At 43.1% G+C, this 26,238-nt stretch overlaps 1 protein-coding gene and 1 long non-coding RNA gene across 6 annotated transcripts; one reads left to right on the forward strand and one right to left on the reverse strand.

Annotated features, from left to right (window-relative positions):
- Window positions 1–474: 474 nt before the first annotated feature.
- Window positions 475–25,066, forward strand: MFSD10 (major facilitator superfamily domain containing 10). Of its 2 annotated transcripts, none has more exons than XM_072126175.1 (13): window positions 475–556; window positions 3,961–4,139; window positions 5,178–5,274; window positions 7,002–7,105; window positions 8,136–8,294; window positions 9,358–9,546; window positions 10,155–10,263; window positions 12,084–12,195; window positions 13,872–13,980; window positions 14,961–15,051; window positions 18,034–18,081; window positions 22,189–22,278; window positions 23,168–25,066. In XM_072126175.1, exons 1-13 carry the CDS (start codon window positions 484–486, stop codon window positions 23,272–23,274), a joined length of 1,467 nt encoding a protein of 488 aa, XP_071982276.1. In that variant the 5' UTR covers window positions 475–483; the 3' UTR covers window positions 23,275–25,066. The 2 variants fall into 2 exon arrangements, with proteins under 2 accessions (XP_071982276.1, XP_071982277.1); XM_072126176.1 differs by lacking the exon at window positions 475–556 and adding an exon at window positions 1,003–1,112.
- On the reverse strand, window positions 7,442–24,683 carry LOC140080580 (uncharacterized). Of its 4 annotated transcripts, none has more exons than XR_011849912.1 (3): window positions 24,548–24,683; window positions 9,418–9,561; window positions 7,442–7,856 (listed from the first exon to the last, which is right to left on the reverse strand). It is a non-coding gene; the product is annotated as an uncharacterized lncRNA (long non-coding RNA). The 4 variants fall into 4 exon arrangements; XR_011849913.1 differs by having other exon boundaries at window positions 24,537–24,669; XR_011849914.1 differs by having other exon boundaries at window positions 9,418–9,528; window positions 24,548–24,661.
- Window positions 25,067–26,238: the final 1,172 nt, after the last annotated feature.

Genomic DNA, 26,238 nt, shown 5'->3' on the forward strand with positions numbered 1-26,238 from the left:
GACCCATTCAGTTAAATAGAAATGAGCTGCACACAGGCCACATTATAGCAGTATATGACATCACAGACCTGTGGTACAGAAGCGTCATATACTCAAGTGTTGCATCCGTAAGATTAGTCGATACGTATTTTTTATCATATTGGTAAAAAAACATAATTGCTTATTGCTATCTGCATCCAGAAATCCATCCGGTTACAACGTATCTGACCACATTACTTGTGATGTTGTCACACGACTGCAGGGTCTTTGTGTGTGCGATCGCTATGTAGTCCTGCACAATTTGATTGTATGTTTTGTTTTCTCGACTCCTGCATCATTTTACGTTAACAGTTTGTATATGTGTTATCCATGTTATAGAGTTTCCTGTCTATGGAGCATGGGATATTGCACATGTACTAAAGTTTGGAGACAGGACTTGTAGCAGGGAAATCTGATGCTGTAGATGGAGGAGGAGGAGGAGGAGGAAGAGGAGAAGGCTGGGTCATGGCTGGCAGCAGGAGGAGGCAGGGAGGAAGGAGTGCACTGTACAGCACGGGGCGACTACAGGAAGACAAGGGTAAGGAGTCTCAATGAGACCGCACACAATAATAATACATATATACCGCACTAGCCCTGTATAAGGCAGTATGGGGGGAGCATGGCGCACAGGAATACTAGGAGGAGATAGCCGCAGGTAGAGGAGGGAAGGGCTGTAATCTCATCCTGAAGAGGAGACATCCAGAGCAACATAGCACTTAGGGCACTGAAGGAGTTCCTGGGGGCTGAACTTTTAGTAACATCACGTTTAACAATGAAGGGGTTAAAATGCTATAGGTGGTGCTCAGTACATCAGTATAGGGTTACACGGATACTTTGTGATGTGACATGGATATGTCTGCGTTCACACGGAGCAGGTAGAACTGCACTGACTTTTGATGTGGTTCTTGGGGCAGTTTCTTAATTTTCTTCATTGCACAGAGTTCCACCTGAAAAAAAAAAAAAATCAGAAGAAGCATTAAAACATGGGAGTTAGGATGTGGTTTTTAACTGCAACGTGTGAACGCGACCTAAGCTAAGATGAGAAGATGATGTGACGTAGAAGTGAGTGAAGCCTCAAGATGAATGATCTGCTGGTGTTTGTTAGTCACTATCAATTAAGACTATAATTATTTAAAGGGATTGTCTTGTCACAGCAAGTTATTCCCATTCACAGGATAGGGGATAACTAGCTGATCTGTGACACCCCTACAGATCACAAGAAGGGGTTTGTTGTACCCCAAATGAATGGATCGGCAGGTTGACACGTGCTGACTCCCCATTCATTGTCTATGGCGCTGACAGATGTAGTGGGGTACAGAGCTCGGTTTTCTCCATGAGACCGCGGTCACACATTCCGCTAGCAGTCCGTTAATAACGCGACACTAGCACACAGGGGGCGGTCCTCGGCCTGAATGCACGTGTGTTTACAGGGAAACGCATGCAATCAATAGGCTGATCCCATGTGTTTCCCTGGAAAAGCATGTGCGCTAGCGTCGCGTTATGAACGGACTACTAGCAGAACGTGTGACCGCGGCCTTAGCATCATAGAGGTGAATATGGCAGAAGGACCAGCACAACTGGCTGCACTGTTCATTTGGGGTACAACAGACCATTGTTCTTGTGATCTGAGGGGGTCTCAGATATCCCCTATCCTGTGGATGGAGTTAACTTGTTGTGAGTGGACAACCCCTTTAAAGGGTTTGTCTCGGGATTGGGATGTAATATTACCACTCTACAAGGCATAAGTTCAAACTCACCCGGAATAAGCCATTCAGTTCTGGGCACCGGTCCATAAAAATGATGCCCAGGAGCTGGAGAGGGTACAACGAAAATGATAAGGGGTAAGGAGGGTCTCAGTTATGAGGAAAGATTAGAATTGGATTCATTTAGTCTCAAAAAGAGTTGACTAAGGGGGGGTCATGATAAATTTATATGAATATATAAATGGTCCCTACAAAAATATAGTAGAAAGTTGTTTAAAACAAATCAAAAGACGAGGGGGCACTGTCTCCGTCTGGAGAAAACAAGGTTTAATCACCAGAGGCGACAGGGCTTTTTTTACTGTAAGAACTGTGAATCTGTGGAATAGCTGAGCTCAGGAGCAGAGCACAGCAGGGACAGCAGAGAGCTGTAAGAAGAGTCTAGATGCCTTTTTACATCAAAATAACATTGATGGTTATATTACATCCCTCCTCCTTAGCCCTTTTCCTTCCTTGGTTGTACTTGATGGACATATGTCTTTTTTTAATTGTACTACCTATGTAACTAAGTAGTACTGGCACATTTTTGAGGGGAGATGTAAAAATGAGGAAAAAAATGTGCCTATCGCAACCAATAAGGTTTCTCCATCCATTTTCTAAAAGGCTTCAGGTCTATGAGAACTTGAATTTGACTGGTTACCATAGACCAATCCTGCACTGGGTTTTATAAAAGATGAGGACACTCAGAACTGGTTTGTCTATGGCTATGCTCCATGTATACCTCAGGATGACTCTCCCCTCAGGGTTGTGCCGATCCTTAGCTCCACTTCATACAATTCAGATTAAACAAAAGCCCACACACAGGAAGGTGAAGTAATAACCAGTCTGAATCATTGGACAATAACGCCGTGTGTTCAGAATGACATCATGGAGGAAGTAGATAAGTGTATTTTTAGTTTTATTAGTTTTTTATTTTATTATTGTTAAACAGAAGTTTTACAGAAGTCATAAGGAATAGAAACACCGCTCTGTAGAAGAGCAGGTCCCAGACAATGCTGCCACTTTCAGGCTGTGTTCACACACAGGGGGAGATTTATCATCACTTGGTAAAACTGTTCGAGTTGCCCATGGAAACCAATCAGAGCTCAGCTTTCATTTTATAAATAGCTGTGGGAAAATGAAAGCTGAGCCCTAATTGGTCAGAAACTAGAACAGTTCCGCTCTAAGAAACTTGTGATAAATCTCCCCCGCAGTGTTAGCGTTGTGTCTTTCAATGTAATGTAAGTGCTGCAAGGGAGGAGCTAGGACGATCGCAGATGTGTTTAGTTTGAACTAAACAACAGCTGAAGAGATGCATTTGCCCAATTACATTACTGTTAACATTTGCGTTAACAGCACTTTTACATTGCATTTTGTAAATGCAAATGTTAACCGTAAAGTAATTAGGCAAATCCCCTCTCCTCAGCTGTTGTAATGCGTTTCTATTGTGTTTTCTAAAGATGGAAACGCAATGTTATCTGTATATGTGATCATGGGGGAAGCCCTTGGATTGGTTCTCAAAACTTATCAAACGCAAGGTGTGAACATGGCCTGAATCACAAACTGTGCAGTGTCCTGTTTCATGGACCTACCATAGTGTCTGGTGGTATATGATGCAAGGATTCCCTGCTTCATCGTGTAACAGCAGTGCACCTCAGAAAATCTCCATACACGGAAGCTTTTCACGTATTCAGATGAGACATTTGGATCACACATTGTAAGGCAGAAAAATACCTTAGAGCCAATATTTTTTTATCCATTTCACTACATTTGGATTATTTCCCCAGTTTCCCAGCACAACACACAGCTATAGTCCCCATTCAATGCTCTTCCTGTAGATATTGCGCAGCCTCCTCCTGCAGCCCTATTGCTCCACCACCGTTTGCCTTGAAATGACCAATTACTGGGCTTTTTGAAGTTTTAATGGCGAAAATTTTGTGCAACTTGATAAGAGTGGTTTGCTTAACCCAACTCCAGGTTACATAACACGGCCACATCCAGTGCACAGCCTCCTGCAGATGGTCGCACCATTTCACGCTTTGCTTCCTGCTTAACATACTGTAGCAACTTCTAGATATTACATCACAATCACCTCAGAGAGCGAGGATCATCGCCTTAACCTCTAGAAAGCCCTGCCGTGAGTCAGCACTGACCCTCCTGGGAGAAGGTAGTAGCAGGTCTCAGGAGTCTTCTCATTTTACAGGCTACAGGTGTCTGAGCTCAGCAGAGGCCAAGAGGATGAGTGGGGACCAGCAAGAGCCCAAGCAAGGGTCCAACCGGGTCATCACCGTCGTCTTCTTGGCGCTGCTTATCGACCTTTTGGGGTTCACGCTTATCTTGCCGCTCCTGCCTTCCATTTTGGATCACTACAGCGAATCTCATGTAAGTATTGATACAAAGATGTACATATTGTAGAAGCGGAGTAACGCCAAGGTAAACCCGGAGAGTTCTGCTTGGCTCCATGTTCTTTGGCACCAGGTGGTGACCTTATGAGAAGCTTCATTGTTACCCAACAAAGGGTTTAGGAATTTGCCTAAGGACTGGGGAACAGGTATGAAAGGGGGGAAAATACACAAGGGAACTTTGTCCTTAATGAGGGAGGGGATATCTTTACTGTCCTGCTATTGTGTGCATAAGTTTATCAGCGAAGTGATGCCGGAGAAACTCCGGAGCCTATTGTAAGTGTGTACATTGTATCAGGAAAGTACGTCTCTCGTAGAGATACTATTGTGTCCCTATATATAAATCTTATCACCTAAAGAGCCATAACTATAGGGATATCTGATGGGATTTATATTAGTTTTACGTTGAATAAACTTTACAAGTCACATTTCCCATAAATCTCATACACAGGGGGCGCACTCCTGATCCTAGAGTAACATCTCCATTTTAGCACACAGATCCCTTCCCAATAAATGAACAATTCTGAAAATTCTTCTTATAAAAACTTTGTGTGGATCTTCCCCATTTTGCATTAAGGTTGTATTAATAATTTGACAACTGGGTGTTACTTTTTCCCTTGTCACTGGACAATGTCCAATCAATACCGGCATTAGCAGACATTGTAGAGTCATCGCTGTGATGACATGAATGGTAATAACTAACTGTTCAATTATTATTTACGTTCCCAGGAAGAATTACAGAGGAACACAGTTGTTGGTATAGAAGATTTAGTATTGGGAAAAGCTACTATTTACTAAATGTTACATGGTTAGAAGGGGTAACAAGTTGTACATCACTGACTGTTACCCCAATAGTTGCTTTCACCTAGTGTGCAGTCCATTCCTATGCCAAAAATGGAGCAGGTCATACCCACAATACATTACAGCATCCTTAGTTTTTTTGCTAATCCACCCCCCTATAGGCACATGTTGTACATTTATATACCATGCACTTTTCTCCTTGTCTCCTCTTCTCCAGGACGGACTGTATCAGACACTGCAGCACTCCGTGGACTGGTTTGCTGGGATGGTTGGGGTTCCCCAGGAGAGGAAATACAACAGTGTCCTGTTTGGAGGTGAGCTGTGTCCTGTGTGGCCTCCCGTATTAGTACAGTTCCCATTATCTTGGGTCCCCCTATAAGTCCTTTGCCTAATGTCTGTGATCAGCTTAGCTTGGACTCATATACTTCCAATAGGCTTGTGCCATAGAAATTTAATAAGTAAACGACAGAAGTTTAAATGCAGCTCCGGATGTGAGTAGAGTAGTATATAACGCAATAGATACTCAGAACTAGATAATTAAAACATATTTAATTCATTTTAAAATTACATTTAAAGAAAAGAAATTAAAATTCCTGACGTCCAAAGTGGAGGCGAGCTTTGGAAATGGTCCAAGAATTCCCATCCATCTGTTCTTTTATTGAAATACTATTTTTTTTTATAAGCACTTCAGCTCATTTTTATTAGTTTCCTTCTCCCATGTCTTTCCCTGTCCCTAGTTCACCCTATTTTATGACAAATGCAGTATCAGCCATGATGACGTCTGTGTAGACACAAGATGTAGTAACATTTATTGTTACAGTGTTTTCTTACATTCTCTTGTCCTGAAATGTCATTCCACTGTCCCTGGTGCCCTAAACTGCAACCTACAGATCCTGGTGTCCAGATGTGTTATGTTAAGATCCTTAGTGTTTTTCCTGCAGTCCCTGGTGTTCAGAGGTGTCATGTCACTGTCCCTGTTGTCCTAAGCTGCTATTTTATGGTCCCTGGTGTCCAGATGTGTTATGTTATAGCCCATGGTAGTTTTCCTATAGCCCCTAGTGTCCAAAAGTGTTATACCATAGTCCCTTATGGTTTCTCATATTACTGACTCCCTGGGTTTTTATACCATAGTCCAGGTGTTTATTTTACAGTCCCTGGTGTCTGGAGGTGTCATGTCACAGTCCCTGGTGTCCAAAGTTGTTATACTGTATTCACTGATGGTGTTCTCACAGTCCCTGGTGTTTAGAGGTGTCATGTCACTGTCTCCTAAGCTGCTATTTTATGGTCCTTGGTGACTGGATGTGTTATGTTATAGCCCATGGTAGATTTCCTATATCCCCTAGTGTCCAGAAGTGTTATACCTTAGTCCCTTATGGTTTTCCTACAGTCATTTGTCTTCATAGGTGTTGTGTCACTGTCTCTAGTGTCCTTAGATGACATTGTATAGCCCCTGATGTCCAGAGCTGTTATACCATAGTCCCAGGTGATTTTCTCACCGTCCCTGGTGTCCAGAGGTGTTATACCATAGTCCCAGGTGGTATTCTCACAGTCCCTGGTGTCCAGAGGTGTTATACCATAGTCAAAGGTGGTTTTCTCACAGTCCCTGATGTAATGTCTCTGGTGTCCTAAGTTCCTATGTTATGGTCCCTGGTGTCCAGAGATGTTATACCATAGTCCCTGATGGGTTTTTTACAGTCCAGTGTCTTTATGTTCCAGGATCACCTGATGGCCAGTAGCATTTGGTCCAATTCCCTGGTGTCCAGTGGTTTCAGGTGTGCAGAATCTCTATGTCCCATTCTATGGCGTCCTGTGGCCTTATGTTTTTAAGTCCCAGTTATCTAGTGGCTTTATGTCCCTGGGATCCAGTGGTTTCAGTCCATGGTGTTCAGTACCTGCACTTTACAGTCCTCATGTACATTCATGTCCAGTTACCTGTTATTGGGGACTTTCAGACCCTTGAAAGTCATATTTGTAACCTATTATTTGTCTGCAATTAAATATGCATTTTTAATAATTTCATGTAATATTTCCTATATTTCAGGTCTTATTGGGTCCCTCTTCTCCCTACTGCAATTTCTCTGCTCACCTCTCACTGGAGCCGCCTCGGATTATGCGGGAAGACGACGAGTCCTGATGATAACTACGGTATGTACTTATTCTCATGACAGCAGCAACAGAACAGCGCCACCTAGTGAACATATTCATGTGAAAAATGAATAGGTCAATGAATGATATAGTTGAATGACAACCAGGTGGAAACTGCTGTGGTGGCCAACTAGCTCCTTACAGGTATATAGCTCCATACAGCACAAAGCAAAACCTTGTGTAACCAAGGGCAAGGGGCATTCACCAAGGGGTAAGGGGTATTGAGAAGGGTAGTTGTCGCCAGATGTGTAGCGTCATGGGGTAAAGTGGGTACATTTACTCTGAGACCCAAAAGCCATTAAGGTTCATAGGGTGTCTCACTTGTACCAGGTCCAGGTGCCTAAGGGGTAGGGTCTGATAAAGGCTATGCCTTAGGGTCCAGCAGCTTCAATTTATATAAAATCATGGTCAGTAGTGGATTATAATATGAGCGGTTTGGGCAGCCGCCCAGGGCCCAAAACCTCTAGAGGGTCCATGGCCACCTAAACCACCCACGCACTATTGTGGTATAAATTATAATAACTTTTATTGTACCTGCTGTAAAGGTTATAGGATGTCATCATTATCACTTTACAGCTTCGCACTTCAGATACTGGCTCTATATGACTTCCAGCTCTTATCTCTCCTCTGTCTTATAGAGGCTTCTGAATTCCCAGCATTCCTCACGGCCTTGTTACATTCTCTGCTAATATCGGCATATTTGTCATCCGCGAGCCGTGTCAGCGCTGTACATGCTTTATGCTTCCAACACCTACAAGATACAATGTGTCATAGAGATATAAAAAGATGTAAAAAGAGATACAAGATACAATATGTCATAGAGATATAAAAGGTCATGGAAACATAAACTTCCTTTACCCCTGCGATCAATGATCCGAAAAAGGCGATTGTCAGTACATCACATTCTAGAGCTGCGTAGGGGACAAAATTTGTGAATCCTCTTAAAGATCCTCCAATAATAATAATACTGCAGGGTTACTACTGTCACCCCACACAGCACATGTATGTGATACCGATCCTTCTCCGGCAGATTGGATTGATTGTATCATACGCTCTATGGGCCGTCTCAAGAAGTTTTGGTGTTTTCCTAATTTCACGTATCATTGGAGGACTAAGCAAAGGAAATGTCAGTTTGTGCACCGCTATCATTGCTGATCTTCCCTCTCTGAAAGAGCGCAGTAAAGGCATGGTAAGTATACTGCATGTGTGTGCTCAGACGTGAATCTGCTTAGTTAGTAACTTTCTAAATTTTTTTAACAAGAAAAACTGGGAATACCAATTGACTCGAGTATAAGCCCAGGGTGGGAAATGCATATACCCTCCGTATATAGCCTGTCAGCCAATGCCCTCTAGTATATAGCCAGCCCATGCACTCAAGTTTATATCCAGTCCGCTGACCCCCCAGTATATAGCCTGCCAGACCATGCCTTCTAGTATATAGCCAACCCTTCTGACCCCCAGTATATAGCCAGCCTGCCTCCTTCCCTCCTGTATATAGCCAGCCCCCTGATCCACAGTATATAGCCACCAGCCCCTGTCTTCTAGTATATAGACCGCCCCCAGTGTATAGCCAGCAGCCCATGCCCTCTAGTATATAGGCCCCCTGACCCCAGTATATAGCCCGCCCTCTGACCCCCAGTATATAGCCTGCCAGCCCATGCCCTCTAGTTCATAGGTCCCCAGTATATAGCCACCATATTTGTATGTACCCGAGTATAAGCCCGGTAGGGCTGAAAAATGAGGCTTATACTTGAGTATATAGGGTATATACGTGGCGTGGAGGAGGCGAGGCCGCCGTCGGAGTGGGTGATCATGCCCACTCTCTAGAGAACACTGAATGTCTGCAGGTTTTTACACAAAATTACGGCAGGTGGGGCTCTTGATCTATGCGCTGTGGAAGGAGGGCAGAGCCATTATCATACACCATGCACACAGAGCACCGTCTATGATAAATGTCCACAATAGTCCGGTATTTCTACTAAACTCTGTTTGTTAAAATATACAGAAGGTCGCTGTGGTGTGAGATTACATGTAGAAGTCTAAGTTTTCATCCAATAGTTCAAGGGACACTTACTCATAGACCAGGCAATGTGACTGGGGTAATCTTTTTATATTTGTTATCCATGGCATCTGTACTTCTAAAATCAAAGTGAAAAATTATGCAAATGAGTGTGAAAGGCTACTGGGGCGCTTCCCCTCTCCCACTGGGTGCTAAAACTACCATATTATAATCACATCTTCTATCTCTACAGGCAATGATCGGCGTGGCCTTTTCTCTGGGCTTTACCATCGGACCAATGGTTGGCGCTTACTTTGCAGTCCACACGACAGGTGGAGAGCTGTTCTTTGTAAGGTCGGCGCTTCTGGCTCTCCTACTCGCTCTTCTGGATCTGGTATTCATCTTTCTTTTCCTTCCGGAGACCCTTCCCAAGGAGAACAGGGTAAGATGTGGTCAGCTGGAACATTAAAGTGTAGACAAGTTTAGAACAACTTAGAAGTTTTAACTACTCTATTGGGGGAACCTTAGAGGCGGGTTCACATATTTAGGACCCCACCTATTAGCCCTACTAGAACGACAAGGCGCTACTTCCTTTAAGAACAGATGTCAGTGATGATCAGAACTTTACTCCTGATGAATCTGGATACTGATGGCTGTCGTGTAACGGAAATTTAACACCAGGATCAAGGATTGTAAACAAAGCACGCATGCTGCCATGTGCCGCCTCCGGAAGGATCCGCTCTTCTTTTTGCTTTTTATGTCCTTGTTTTTACAAAATAAGGCCTTAAAAATTATGCAAATTAACCTGAGGGGCTCCAAGCTCCTTGGCTGTTATTTGAGCCTGAAGTCCCTAAGCGTGTAAATGTACTTGGTTTACAATCCTACATCCTGGTTGTAAATTTCCTTTAACTGTGTAAATACTCCCACCCTGTATAAAGAGGGATCAGCCAATAATCACACACCCATACTGTTACGTTTAATAAAAGGGCCAAACCTGCCTATATAACATCCCAAATTATGCTTGCGTTTACTTTTTTTTTTTTTCCTTAGGTTAAATCCATGATGGTTGGATTTCAAGGGGCTTCAGACCTGCTCAGCCCTTTATCCTTATTCCAGTTCTCCGCAGTAACAAGAAGAAAGGAGAGTCCTTCTCAGGAAAGTATGTCCCCCACCATTACTAGTGTTCATGTATTCAGCCTATACATGTGCTGCCCTGTATATGTTGTGCCTCGTGTTGTGTCTATGCTTTTATCTGTTGTCTCCAATGTGTCCACTACTCACCAGGACAAATGGGGAAATACATAGATAAGGTGAACCCCCACGTATATGATGTTATGAAATCCAATAGGAGACGCTGCAACATTTTAGATGGTCATAACTTAAATCCTAGATATCTAACCCTCTTACATGCTGCAGTCACTGTGACTGTGGCATCTTAGTAGTGGTGCTCCAGCCATGGGGCGAGTTGAGCCTCTTGCCTAAGGCAGCACCACTTGCAGCAAAATGTGGAGGCAGCATCAGGGCACAGTCACTTGCTACAAAGCAAGACCTGACTCTTCCTAAAAAAAAATAACCTGATATATTACCCCTGGATGGGGCAGAGGGGGCGCTATTCTATAGCTGGCCTCAGGTAGCAGAGAGTTTTTGTTCAACCCTATACCTACACTGTCAGCTTTATTGTCCCAAATGAGATGGCTGGGAGCTGACGGCTTTCTATCACAACTAGAGGGACAACAATGTCCATCATGGCTCTGGCTCTTGTCCATCCACTACTGTCAATCTGATCTAATACTATGTGTTATCAATGATAAAAGTAACCTAAGAGAAGTTAAAAAAAAATAAACAAAAATGTAACAAGATAAACAAACCAAAAAAAAAAATACATCAGTTATCACCAATTATTCCAATCAAAGTAGTTTTCTATCCTCGAAACAAAAAAAAATTAAAACAAAAACGAATACACATGTTTGATATCGCTGCATCAGAAAAGAAATCCTTTATGTTTAGTTCTCATACATTTAACTATTTAACAGACTATACAATTCATTTTGACACATTAGTATGGCCCATAGCAAATGCAGAGCTGTAATTCTGGTGGTTACCAGCAGGGGGTGCACCCATGGTGATAGTTCAGAGTATTTTCTATAAAACATTCAATTCCTTACAATCTCTATGTAAGTTCAGTTCACCTATAGCTGTAACTCTAATGATAGAAAATCGCAGAATAAACTTTATTGTTATTATTAATATAGAAAACTTTCTTTATATAGCTGCAGCACATTCTGTAGCGCTGTACAGATCATGGGGGGGGGGGGGACAAATATAATAAGATATAATAGATCAGTAACATGGTCAGATGAAGCAATAGGACTAAGGGCGCTGTCCACAAGAGCTTACAGTCTATGAATTCAGTCAGAACTTGCACATCAGTTTTCTGGCATTGAAGCCCTGAAATAATTGTGATGGCTGTGAAGGTAGGAATGGGGGGGGGGGGGGGGGCGCATTCCACAGTTCTCCACAGTTAACAACTTATGATAAGTGTCCCCAAAGTGTATATCTATCTATAGATCTATCTCTCTAATAGCAATTCAAGTACATTCAATTCAAATAAACTTTATTGCCAGGACCAAATTAAAATTAAAATTGGCAAAGGGAGGAATTAAATTAAATTAATTGTATTTGTATTTTGAACCTGGAGCCTAAGGGGCGTCTCTCCCCAATAGAATAATACATTCTAGTTTGGGATCTGGTATGGATTTTTCATTGCAGCTTAAAGATATGGTAGACTGCCATGAATACTCATAGATTGTAAGCTCTTGTGGGCAGGGCCCTTACTCCTACACGTTATCACTCTTTCATATCATATTTTATTTGTACATGTCCCCCATGGTCTGTACAGCGCTGTAGAATAGGATGGCGCTATATAGTGATTTATTTATGATGAATTCCTATTGAGTAATTGTACTCCTCTGTGTGAAGGTCTGCACAATCTCCGCGTCCTGGGCCTGGTCTACTTCTTGTACCTCTTCCTGTTCTCGGGCCTGGAGTACACCATTAGCTTCCTCACCCACCAGCGCTTCCAGTTCAGCAGGTAACCTATGTTCATGGGTGCAGCTGCACTTAGTCATATCCTAATGCTATATACTGTATATGTCATATCCACCAGAGCTCTGCCTGTGTAAGTGACACATTTCTAAACAAAGGAGCGTCCATCTTGGAGCTATTATACAGAACAGTATTATTATTACAGTGTGGATGTCCATAACTGAGGTGGTCTGATATTTATAATGGGTCTGGCACCACATGAGTCCCACCTCAGAGAAGAGGACTTAGTGCTTGGATATAGGACCTGTGCATAGGTACAAGTGCGCTAGGCCGCACCTCCATTCTCAGGGGGATGTAGTAGTCACTTACATATGGTTTCTCTAAAAAATTTTTAATTTCAGTAATTTTATACACATAATTTCATTATACAGAGCAGACGAGCTGTAATATTCCTGGAATGTCACCCTGAGCGCTCGTCAGGATTTTGGACGATTTTGCTTCTCTCTGTTTTGTGCAGGATTAGCAGAAACGGCTCCGCTGTCAGCTTATTCCTGAAATTCCATCTAAAATGAATGATCTGGGATTACGTGTCACAATGTAATGTACATGTGCCGAGGACGCGGTGCCATCCACACTGCAGACTTCTCCTGTTAACCCCACAGCTCCTGTGTCACTTTGTATTAAAGGGGTTGGCCACTTTACCTCATGTTTTTGTAATGTGTGTAGATTTTACCAATATACATCTATTAATAGTTGTGCTCCGCTTTCTTGATGTAAAGTACTGTATTTTTCGGACTTCTCAGAAATCAAAGGTGCGCCTTATAGTCCAGTGCGCCTTATATATGAACCTTACTTACAGACAACAGCTGCCTTGAACTGTGCACAGGTCTGCCACCTGCTGGTCATTCATCCTATAGTCTCTGCTGGAAAAACCTGCAGAAACTATAGCAGAAATCTCTACCAGGTCCTACCTGGCAGAGATTGTGTCTTGAGTCTCTTAGTAGAAATGGTCCGTCGGCGGGATTTTAAGGCTGGCGGGTAAATAATAATCTTTATTTATATAGCGCTATCAAATTCCGTAGCGCTTTACAAATCAATGCCAGTCTTAATAAATTCCCCCTACAGTCTTTCTTATTAGTTGTTTTACAAATTCTTCTGTGATCAATAAATTCATTTTGTGACACAAAAGACATTTCGTGTGATAAAATGCGTTGGGAACAAATGGCGCCCCATTCTACCCCCATTATCTGGGCACATGGCTCCATATTATAGAGCTGCATGGTCTCTGGATGCCTCCATTTCAGGCTTCCATTAAAGAAAGGCACCTAGAACTCGCTCTTGAACTCGTCTAGTGTTTAAAAATAGAGTCTAAGGCCAGAGACGCACACGACCGCCGTTTATCCGTGCATCACGGATCAGCCACAGTACACAGGACAGGACGTATGATGTCAGGAGTCCCTGCTTCCCCACAGAACAACAGCGCTGACCTGTAATCAGGACCACCGCTGTGTGTCTCTGGGTTTAGAGGCTGTGACTGGGTGATAGGATAAAACAATCATGGTGGCCCTATCCATTATATAAACCTGCGTCTTTGGGTGGATGTTTTTGGGTTGTCCAGGGAACATCTGGAAGTGATTAAGTGGAGGATAAACACCGGGCTGACACTGTAAATGTTCCCGGCTGTGCAGCTAGACCCATAACCTGTTTGATTTTCTCTGGCAGCATGCAGCAGGGGAAGATGTTTTTTTTCATCGGAATGACCATGGCTGTGATCCAGGGCGGATACGCTCGGAGAATCAAACCAGGAAACGAAGTGAAAGCTGTCAAGCGGGTAACTATGTAATAACATCATGCTGAGAGGAGGAGGAGGATGCCACCATCCCCCAGGTGCGCTGCTACACACCCACCAGTAAACTGGAGTTTAGTAGATGACATATAGATGGGGTGTAAAAGATCCTTATTCCAAATCATCAACTACTACATCGAACATATAAATGTAACATCCACTTATTCATTGATCCATGCACCGTGACTGTGATATCTTTTTATATTTGACCTCCTTCCTTCTAAAATCAAATTTTAATAATATGCTAATAATCCAGAAGGGCTCTGGGGGTGTTACTAGAGCCCATCTACACTGCAGCTTCAAAGGCTGTTCTTCTGTCTCTCCCCTCTCCCTTCTGCTCAGCATTTCCTCCCACTATCTGCCTGATGTAATCTCACACACTGGGAGGGGGAAGTTCTCCTGCACATGGTAACAGCCTGTGGAGCCAAAGTAAGGTGGTAAGGCGCTCCAGAGCCCTTCAGTTGAGTTTTGAAGAAGGATAACAAATATAAGAAGATTACCACAGTCACGGTGCCTGGATCTAAGAGTAATGTCCCTGGTTTATCAGGATGGATTTTATGGGAGATTTCCTTTAAAGGGGTTCTCCAGTCATAGCAAGTTAGAACCTAACTTGCAGATTGGTGATGGGACCCCCACAGATCTTCAGAACGGTGATCCATTGTACCACGTTGCGCTTGAGATGCAGGCGGTTCCGTTCACCTCTATGGAACGCAGCCAAGCGCCATAGAAATGAATGGAGAAGCCAATGCAAGCTGGACCAGCTGCTTTCTGCATCTTAAGAGCAATAGGGGTACAATTGACCCCTGTTTTCCAGATCTTTGGGGGTCTTATCACTGAGACCCCCGCCGATCAGTAACTTGCTATGAGTGGAGAACCTCTTTATATTTTTGTACTTTAGGACCCCGATTTCAGTTCTCTTCTAATAACTATGCAGTGTATATATAACTCCTCATTATGCTCTGCAGGCCATTCTTCTTCTCATTCCAGCTTTCCTGCTGATAGGATGGGCGAGCGGCCTGACCATGCTGGGTGCAGGGCTTCTCCTCTATTCTTTTGGTAAGTTCTGACTAGTCTCCTATTCCTCCTTCAATACCTTGTCTCTAGTTGAATTATAAAGTTTAAGAAAATACTTAACTCCTAAGCTAAGCTGTACTATGTAGTCCTACAAATAACAAAGTCCAGGTCTAATGCCAACTTTGTGGGCTACAACCAGCGGTGAATTAGGGAGGACTCACAATTCGTTTTTTTTTGGTATGACAGAGAAGCCTAAATGTTTCCATAGGGTTATAGTAACCAGACAGAGGTCAAAAGAGTGGGAAAACTCTTTGGCCTCATATTGTAGGGATGAATTCAGACATCTAAGCTGTGATCCAGCTATGATGGTCTTAGTGATTCTCGGCTCTAGTGTCCCCTACCCATAGAGTCATGGGAATCGGACATTGAGTTAAGATTAGATGGGCTCTAGACAGAGGTGTAACTACAGGGGTAGCAGCCTGCTATAGAGCAACTGCCATTGGGCCCACAGTGTTAGGGGGCCCTGGTATTGGGTGTGAATATGCTGTGTGTGTCTGTCTGTCTGTATATGGCAGTGATGGGCAACCTTATGAGCTTGGTGTGTCAAAATTCGCCAAAAAACCGAGCATAACTCGGGTGGTGTGTCACCTTGACAAAAAAAACATAATTTTGTGATATTTATAGTTTAAATAACAAATATGTATAATTATTTAACTTCTAGGGTACTTTAACCCTAGGTTGTGTGATTGATCCTACCATGTACTGCCATACTACAGTATACTACAGTCTGGCAGTACACGGGGATTCTCCACATCATCTATTTATTACAATGTGCTGGACAATCTCTCAGCCTCCCGGCTACTGCACCTGGCCGTGTAGGAGCCAAGGATGAAACTTAACTCTCCGGCGGCCGCGTGTCACTGAAAATGGCTATGCGTGTCAGCACTGACACGTGTGTCATAGGTTGGCCATCACTGGTATATGGTATTGTATGTGTGTATTTTCTGTATGAGTGTATATATATATATATATATATATATATATATATATATATATATATATATATATATATATATATATATATAGTGTGATTGTAACTCACATGTGCGAGTATACAAATATGTACATTTTAAGGGGGAAAGATGCCCAATTCTATGGGGACCTGCCTCTCCTAGTCAGGCCCCTCGCTGCAGAATATCTGACCCTAAACAATAATTGTCAATTTCATGACAACAAGCGGAGATATTGAAAACAATGGGGCCTAAAAAATATTACACTTAGGGCTAAAACAGGCGATCATGGTTCGGTTTCACGGACCAAACACACTGCCATGTAAGAGATGTATGATGGATGAATTCCCCCGTCCTACCTTGCTGCAGTCATGCTGTTTTGAAGGGGAGAAGGGGCTCCTTGTATCATATCACTATGATATACCCCTCACCGGACAATGCACAGTCCATGATTTACAGAGTGACCCCGGACGTCTGACACTGCCCTTAAACTGAAATAAAACCAGACCAGCACTTGCCTATAGTAGATATTTGTGCACCGTGTTTTTAGTCTTTCTATTGGGTTTTGTGTAATTATACATTCATTGTTCTCCATTGTGTGTGGGTGGGTTGTTACTATTTCCTTCCTAATTTTATGTTTCACAGAACTAAACTCATTTTCTCTCTCAGTTACAAATCACCTGGTATAAAAGATATGGGGGGAGGGCGGTGTAATTACTGGGGTTCCCCCCCTTCTAGGGTCTTGATCTGTGCTGTTAAAGTAATAATGTGTCCCTACTTGGGGCCCCGCTTAATGTAGTATCTGTTCAGCTAACACAGTGTCTGGTGCTTGGACGCCGGCCACTTGTATACGCCCCAAGCTGCTAATTTGGAACATATGACATCCATTCTCTGGGAGCCCTGCTACGTCTTTGTGCTGGGTTTATAGCTGTATTCTTCCGTCAGTTCCCCCCCGAAACCATCTATTACCGCATCAAACAAACACAAAGCAGAGCGAGGCCGCAGCCTCCCTACAGTGCACAAAATTCACCCTTCTGGTTTTCCTATTTTGTAGAGAATTTTACTTAATGCCAGTAGGGGGCAGTATAAGCCGTAGTAGCACAAAGTCATTAGAGGTCATAACACATTGATTTAGATCAACTATACTTTGTAGATATATAGACAAGGACTAGTAATAATACACTAAAAGACCTGTTTTAAAGGGAAGGTGTCCCGAGAAATGGACCTAATTTTTAAATTACAGAGTTTAGTGGATAAATACAGGCGGTCCTCTACTTAATAGACGACCCCTAGTTACAGACGGGTGTTGGTAATTTACTGTACTTGAGCCTTGAGCTACAATAAACAGCTGTAACAGTTATCACAGGTGTCTGTAATAAAGCTTTATTGTTAATCCTGGTTCTTATGACAACCCAACATTTTTAAAATCCAATTGTCACAGAGACCAAAAAATATTTGACTGGAGGTTACAATGATAAAATATACAGTTCCGACTTCCATACAAATTCAACTAAAAGAGGACCTGTCACCCAATTTATCAACGTATTCATGAGGGGCGGAGTTAGGGCGTGGCTAGGGGCGGTGACTGCCGCCTAGCGCACGGCAGTCACTGCCGGCCTATGGAGCGAGCGGGGCGGTCCGGGGAAGAGGCAACACCTCGGACCGCCCCCTCATGAATACATCGGACAGCTTTTTGTGAGCTGTCCGATGATTACACTCTACCCCGCCGCAGTGTTTGATAGCGTTACCGGAGGTAAGCAGCTCCTAGTGCCGAAAATTTAGGTGACAGGTCCTCTTTAAGAACAAACCTCCAGAATCTTGTACGTAAGCCAGGGACTGCCTGTATCCGATTGCTGGGTTGGGACCTCAAGGTATAGGCAGATCCTTATAGTAAATGAGGCTTCCGGTACTTACCGTACTGTAAGTACTGACCTGCAGAGTGTGATATTTATAGGTAATTTTTGTATTGGTTGTTTTTTTTTTTCCTAAATATTAATCAATTTTTTTTCTCCAGCTGCAGCCATTGTGGTTCCATGTTTATCCTCGCTAGTTTCAACCTATGGTAAGTGTCTTACTAAAGGGAATCTGTTCACAATTTTGACCACACAAAGTCTTACTATGACCATACAAAGTGCAGACAGTGTTAGTTATAGCCCCCCCCGCCCCCCCCGCCCCCCCCCGAAGATCTGTGTAACCATACCATTTTGTGTGTTGTTAGTAGCAACAGGACTGTGAAAATACTTTTATGTACCAAATTTGAAACCCTTTGAAGCACTGGTGTGGGAAATCTCTACACTGTAATGCTGCACAGCTGCTGTTTCAGGCTTCTGTTTGAATCCTACAGCAGTTACTCAGAGGGGAGGGGCTGTGTTGTGATCAATGAAGAGATATCACACACCAGTACACTCCCAATCCAGCTACAATCCTGGAATATAAATGCACTATAATATTTCATAGTCCGGCTGCTACTAACAACACCTACAAAGGTATGGTTACACAACTCTCTGGGAACAATACCAAACAGTGGTTGCAGGTTTTATTGTAAAAAAACGCTGACATATTCCCTTTAAAAGATAGGATTAAGAAATCATCAAAGCTATGCTCTTATTGTTTTATAGTTCTGTTGCATCTAAATATTGCGTACTCCTGAATGGGCCCTCAGAAAGTTCAACATAACCTATAATATACCCCATCCCTCCAGGGCACCTGGACCACTGATCATCTATCCCTAATTATCATTATTTCCTATTGGGTACAAGCTCAATTATGGTATGTAACAGGTTAACAGCAGCAGATGGGTGTGTGAACTGTGGGCTATTCATAGAGGACTTCCAGGCGCTGCCTCAACCATCTTCTAGAGCTCCACATGTACCTAGTGTTACTGTATCAACGTTATTCAGAGAAACACCATTGTTATACTGCGGCTATGTGTTCTGTATTATCTAGTATATAAAGCTGAGTGTATGTATGCATGTCCTTATGTATCACCAATTTAGCACAGGCGTTCTATGTGACTCAGGGAACATCATACACTAGGTTTGGGAGTCTAAATTTTCACCCACGCTTTCCAAAATCCACTTATTAACCACCATATACAGGAGCCATTGTCTACTGCTGCTGTGGTATGAGGTAATATGCGAGGGATAAGATAATATGAGGTAATATTTAGTAATATGTTCTCAATTGCAATGCTTACATCATCCATAATATTCCAGTCACATTCAGAGCTGCATTCATCTATTTACCATTAGCTCTGGCTGTGAATGGAGTATCAATCTGCTGTTCTCATAATTAGTATAAAGCAGCTTATATGTGTGTAATATGTTTTCAATTGAGCTGCTTATATCATCTGCGATACTCCAGTCACATCCAGAGCTGCAGTCGTATCCTTGCCATTACATACTCCAGTCTTATCCAGAGCTGCAGTCATCTATTTACTATAAAATCATCTCAGATGACTTAAGATGCGGCTGTGACTGGAGTATCAACCTGCCAATATCATTCTTAGTATAAGGCAGCTTATGTGTGAGGCAGGGCTGGCTCCAGGTGTCAGTGGGCCCTTTTGCAGTATAGCCTCCTCACCCCCATGGATTAATTATATGCACCCCACCATGGATTAATAATATGCAGCCCTCCCACCCCCCATGGATTATATGCAGCTACCTTTTCCCCTTACTAACCCAGGCTAAAGCTAGTTACTTGTAAAGGAGTGTGTAAGGATCAATACGTTGAACATAAAAACAGGGAACAGGGAAGTGTCTGAGAGCAGAACAGTCCCAGTTGCCCATGGCCAATCAGAGCTCAGCTTTGATTTAATAATTAGCTGTGGGAAATTGAAAGATGAGCTCTGATTGGTTGCCACTGGGGAAACTAGAGCATTGCTGCGCTTGGACACTTCTGATAAATCTCACCCATAGAGTCCCTATGTCAGCACACCCGCTCCCTACACACTGCAGTCCTGCATATTTGAATGACATTACTGACCAAAGTCTACAGCAACATTACATATCTCATAGCCTGGTATTGATTTATAGTATCGGCCCATGTTCTTATGGCTATTCCGTTTATGTACACAGGATGCAATACTTCACCTTTAAGCCGGTTTTACTGTTCATATATAGAATCTATATGAATAGTTGAGTCACTAGATTAATCACTTGTCTTACACCATGTCATTCCTGCATTAAAGGTCATAGGTAAAGGCAGTAAATGTGCTACAATAAGGAAAGGAGAATAGGGCCTCATGCACACAAACAAATAAAAGCGACTATTTACGTGTAGCATATGGTCCCATTAATTACAATGGCCAATAGAGTCATCTATATTACCCTACCGCGAGCAAGACGTAATAGAATATAGAGCAGTGGTTCTCAACCTTTCTAATGCTGTGACCCCGCAATACAGTTCCTCATGCTGTGGTGACCCCAAACCATGCAACTCACCGTAAAAACACAGTAAAATTGCTGCTCCGATGGCTTTAGGCGACCCCCGGTTTTGGCCGTTCGACCCCCGCTGGGGTCCCGACCCACAGGTTAAGAACCACTGATATAGAGCATGTCCTAATTTCTCATGTACTGTCCCCATATGGCCCACATAAGTCTATGGGAACGTAATAGTCCACCAGCGATCATTTGCCAGCCAGGCATACAGTGCCATACGTGCTCAAGCTTGCGGCCATACATGCACCCCCCCCCCCCATAGATGGCAATGGTTGCACGGAGCGATACGGTGCCATGCCAGAATCGGTAACTGATGGGATAACAGATACTGTTAAAGTGACTGTGTTACGAACTGTGGTGGCGAACCTATGGCACCTATGGCATTAGTGCTACGAACCTTTCAGTGGGCACCCAGACCTTCACCCCAATGCAGAGTTTGCCAGCCAGGACTAAAGGCTTTCTCCTGTGATCCAATACAGCCCAGGACGCACCATGCTTAGAACTATTTTAAAGCAACATCCTTGACTGCCAGGACTACAGGAAGAGCGGGAAGGTGCGAATAGAGATGGATTGTCATTGGAGCTCCTGCTCTGGTTCCCCTGATTCTTTCTCTTCAGGGGGCCCTGGAGGGAAGTTACAATCCAAATTTCTCCATATTTCTATTGTATTGGTAAACTCAGGACAGAAATACGATTGAAACCTGTGATACAGCAGGGATCAATAAGTTACCGCTTAAATTGTCATGTTGGCACTTGCGATATATAAGTTGGTTTTATTTGTACTTTGGGCACTCTATCTCCAAAAGGTTAGCCATCACTGCTATAAAACATATTCCCCAGGAGATCAGGGAAATATGACTCTTTTCACCTTATTTTCACATAAGTTTAGTGTTGCAAGGGGAGTGTCACATGAGGCACCCATATCTTCTGTTCTATATCAAAAAAATTTTTTGTGTTATATTAAAGATTAGAATCTCATCTTTCAGATGACACCAGGCTTACGGTCCTGTGAGCTACAGAACTGGACAATACTGGCAGTTAAAAAATAGCCGGGAACTTTATCTGCAGCTTACATTTCCAACTATGTCTATAGCTACCTGGATCTCCACTTCTGTAGCTCATAAAGCCATAATGTGATTGGAAAGATGAGATTCTTATCTTTAATATGACACCAGTAACATTTCTAGGTGCTATAGAACAGAAGATTGAGGCTTCTGAAGTGACACTACCCCTGCAACTTGACTCATCTTATGTGAAAATGAGGTGAGAAGAGGGATATTTGCCTGTTATTGGGGCGATTTTCTTTTTTTCAGGTAAACGGGGCAGATTTTACACAAGAGGGAATTCTAGAAAGGACATTTCATCCCCAACCTGAGGGGGCACTGGTAGTTCAGAGAGGTAAAATCTGGTGACAGGTTCCCTTTAAAGACATAGGTAAAAATGTTATACTTGCCCCTCCAGAGGGCTCCCCTGACTCCTCTCCAGACCCTTAGAGGTGACATCACTGAGCATGTGATATCAAGGATAGCCGTTATGTTTGCACAGTGATAAAATATACAGTTCCGACTTGCATACAAATTCAACTTAAGAACAGACCCACAGAACCTATCTTGTATGTAACCTGGGGACTGCCTGTATCTAATTTTGGAATCCAGGAACATTCCACAATCCATAGAATAATAATGAATATTATATACATGTGAAGGTTAATGTATCTCCTGCTTTTCCCAGGCTCAGCCAGTCAGAAGGGCACGGTGATGGGAATCCTTCGGAGCCTGGGGGCTCTCGCCAGAGCCGTGGGGCCTATCTTATCAGCAACACGTAAGTGTCCGCTCTCTATACTTAGCTCAGGGGGATTAGATTAGACCACTTTCTGGTGTCGGGAGATGCATCTTCTGTACTTCTCATATCGCTGGTGGGATGGGTGCGTCCACGCTGGAGGGGAGCCAAAATTTCAGAACATTTATGGGGAACATAAAACAGGAAACTATCATGTGAAGCTTTACAACTAAACATCAGGCCAGGAGTAATGCATTATAGCTGACAACTCTCAGGGGAGGTCTCCACCCAATGTATTCCACATTCTCCTTTCATCATGGATGAGAAGAAGAAGAAGGATCCTTGGTGATAGTCTCTGCTGTATGTTATAGAAGGAATGTTTCATTTGTGATATAGCAACTCTACACATCTTACTTACATAGTATTGTGTAATACTACACATCACCAGTGGCGGCACTGCAGGGAAACTAAACACCTGCTGCTAGACTCCTCCCTAGATCACCATCGATCGGTTTAAGCAAAAATCGTACACTTTTCTCATACCTGAAGGGTATGACATTGGGATTCTCCCTTGGGATGTCCCAAGCAGATGTGTATTTAAAGGGAATGTGTCTTGAATTTTTATTTTATTAGGTAAGCTTTATATAAAAATATTATTTATTCTGTTCAATAGTGAGCACATAATAAAAATTAAAAACCCTGCTTATGGGGGCAGACTGTATCTTTTTACAACACCTAGATGCAATAAGACACAAACACAGGGCACAGGTCTCCCATAGCTTTCCCCTGTAGCGGCAACTGTGGGTAACATGTAGAATTGGGTAAAGTCCATTCAAATGAATGAAGTTTGGATTTAGTTAATTGAGGGGTAACCATTTCATGCTCTAATGGAGCAAAGCCTTGATGTGTGAAATTTGTGTCATCCCTACAGTGTATTGGCTGATCGGAGCTGAAGCCTGCTTCACCCTCTGTGCCGTCTCATTCCTGATCCCACTCCTTTACCTTAGACGTGTGAAAGTGATGGGAAAGGAGGAATAAGAAGGAGGAAGCTCCGGCATTTACTGCACTATGACGGATGGTTCTGTCTTAGCCCAACCTTTGAAGTTTTATTGAAGCCCTTATAGGGTTATGCACAGCTAATATCATTTGTCCAGCAAGAAATCCTCCACCAAATTACCTGGGAAAGTGACCTTTACCATTCTCGGGATCGGAATATTTTACACTATGGAAGTCACAGAGGATCAAGGATTTGCACAAGTGCCTTAACCATAGCGGAAACTTTTGGGCTTCCTCGTTCCGGAGCATTCACAATCATGTTACATCATAGAAGCAGAACATCTGATCTGAGGTATAGAACTTGTCCAAGGAGCCGCCGCTCCCTAAGTGATGTCACTTTTGGATTCATTAATCCGATTCCCAGATTTGATGTTAGTTGTGCCATATCAAAACAGCAAACAAAAACTGTACAGAGGATATGGATTTACTTGCGCTATATTGACAATTTGTTGTAATACCGGTCATAATCCACGCACAGGGGTGGCGCTATTTCTGACCAAAGACACAGACACCTCTCCAAGGGTTTACTTGGAATTTTCCTTTTAATTCTCTACTGTCAGCCATTCCCTGATCTACGGCTCGTTATATCACACGGCACTGATTACTCTGCTATAACGAGCCGTGCACATGAGCCACATCACATGACCATAGACAGTTTCTATCCACCGGAAGCAAACCTAGGAGACTTCTATAGAATGACAGCAAGCAGAGATCTAGAAAACTAAGAGGAATTGATACAGAAAGCATACTGGGAAATTGTATACTGTATTGTTTTCCTTTTACAAAACATATCAAGTATGTGCTGAAAGTGGACAAGCCCTTTAAGACTAGAAGGGAGTATCCCCAGGAGCAATCTAGAGGTTTCTGTTCATCTTTTCATGTGGTCCCATCCCACCCAGTACACGACACATCTAGAGAACATGTGAAAGTATAAACAGGAAGGGGAGAGGGGCTTGTGGTGCAGAACAGACACCTAAAAGGAATCGGATCGAATAAATCCTAACCCTTTACTGGTGACTGTATCATGGAGGGTGCACATGTCTGATCTCGTGACTCCTGTAATGTAGTGATGGCCGTGCTCTCCCCACACCACTGATCAGCTGACCCCCCCACCTTGTATCTAGCACTACAGCTGTATATACAAGGTAGAAGGGTGTCAGCTGATCGATGGGGTGCGGAGAGCGGTGTCTGATATTTGGTCTGTTCTATAAATCTAGTATATACAGCTGTATATGGTTACTTACGGACATAGTACCTTATGACCTGCCATTGACCTTCGCCCCTGCTTTTTCCATGCAGTCATTGGTTTCCAGCCAGATTCCGGTCACCATCACACGCTCCTGTGGGGAACCTATGAACTAGTAGGGAAAGCGTTTGTATTTGTGTTTCCATAGACGGCTGTATAACTCTTATCAGAGCGGACACAGAGCCTGATGGGAAAACAATAGTGGTGACAGATGATAACAGGGAGCACTAGCGCTAAGGTCCTCTCACATGGAAGACAAAGGATCGGTTTGATAACAAAAAAAAAAAAAAATTTGACCGTATTACATAGAAACATAGATGTATGTATGTTACAGGAGAATTTCAGCAAAGCCAAAATATTACAAAAACTAAAAAAAAAAAAAAAAATAGAAACTCTGTTCCTAAGAGGAATGAATTTTGTCTCTTACTATTTTGTACAGTCTTTTATACAAGGTTATATTGTATATTTGCAGCAGTTACATTTTGCTCATGACTTGGGGTTTTGTTACCAATAAACAAGTATTTTGGATCAATTGTGTCAGATATTTTTTGTGTGATTGAGAAAGTACAAGTCACGTAGTGATGAAATTGTGTGACTCTTTATGTGCTACTTTTCATCAGTGTCAGAAATCACTGGGGCAGATTTACTTACCCGGTCCATTCGCGATCCAGCAGCGCGTTCTCTGCGCTGGATTTGGATTTTAGTTCCTCCGCCGTCCACCAGGTGGCGCTGCTGCGCTGAAAAGCATCGGAACACGCTGGAGTTCACCGAGCCGGGCTGAGTGAAGGGAAGTGCAAGCTCCGCAACAGATTTTATTATTTTTTTTTTTAAAATGCAGCGTTTTTTTTCCGAATCTGTCAGGTTTTCGTTCGGCCACGCCCCCCGATTTCCGTCGCGTGCATGCCAGTGTCGATGCGCCACAATCCGATCGCGTGCGCCAAAATCCCAGGCAATTCGGGGGAAATCGGCGCAAATCGGAAATATTCGGGTAACATGTCGTGAAAACGCAAATCGGGCCCTTAGTGTGTGTACATCAAGTTTATCCCTATACACAGGACAGGGAATAACTTGCAGATCGGTGGCGAGACATTGCATTCCAAAATTATAGAGCAGCTGGTCACACATGGAAAAAACATTGCACTATGTGCACGTGCAGCTCACCCTTCTAGCTGCTGTAGCCTTCAATTGCATGTAGGGGCTCGTAGATCCATGCAGAGGTATCTTTCATGTTCCTGTGACTGGTAAAACATGCATCCAGCTGCTCTAGTCATCTCTATGGAGCTGTATACAGTAAATGCATTTGTATTCCAGGATTGTAGCTGGACTTGGAGCCCTCTAATGCATTGGTATGCAAGATCTCTTCACTGTACTGCTGCACAGCCCCCAGAGTACTCAATGCTGTAGTATGTAAACAGAAGTTGCTACAACAAGGGGGGGGGGTGCAGCAGTACAGTGCAGAGAGATCACAGGAAAAAAGCTTTTGTCAATCGCTCACCTGCATCCCCCCCTCGTGCTCCAGGAGTATGCCCGGACCTCAACGTGACACAGCATGCAAGTGAAGATCGATTCCTCTGTGCCGGAGTAAACTTTTTAAAACTTCAAATCTTTATTTTTCTCAAGAATTCCAAAACTTATACAAAATGACAAATATCCTTTAACGCATCGCCAAGTATGAATTCTGTGGAAAAAGGGAAAAAAAA

Source organism: Engystomops pustulosus, chromosome 1 (genome assembly GCF_040894005.1).
Source record: "Engystomops pustulosus chromosome 1, aEngPut4.maternal, whole genome shotgun sequence".
Classification (NCBI taxonomy): domain Eukaryota; kingdom Metazoa; phylum Chordata; class Amphibia; order Anura; family Leptodactylidae; genus Engystomops; species Engystomops pustulosus.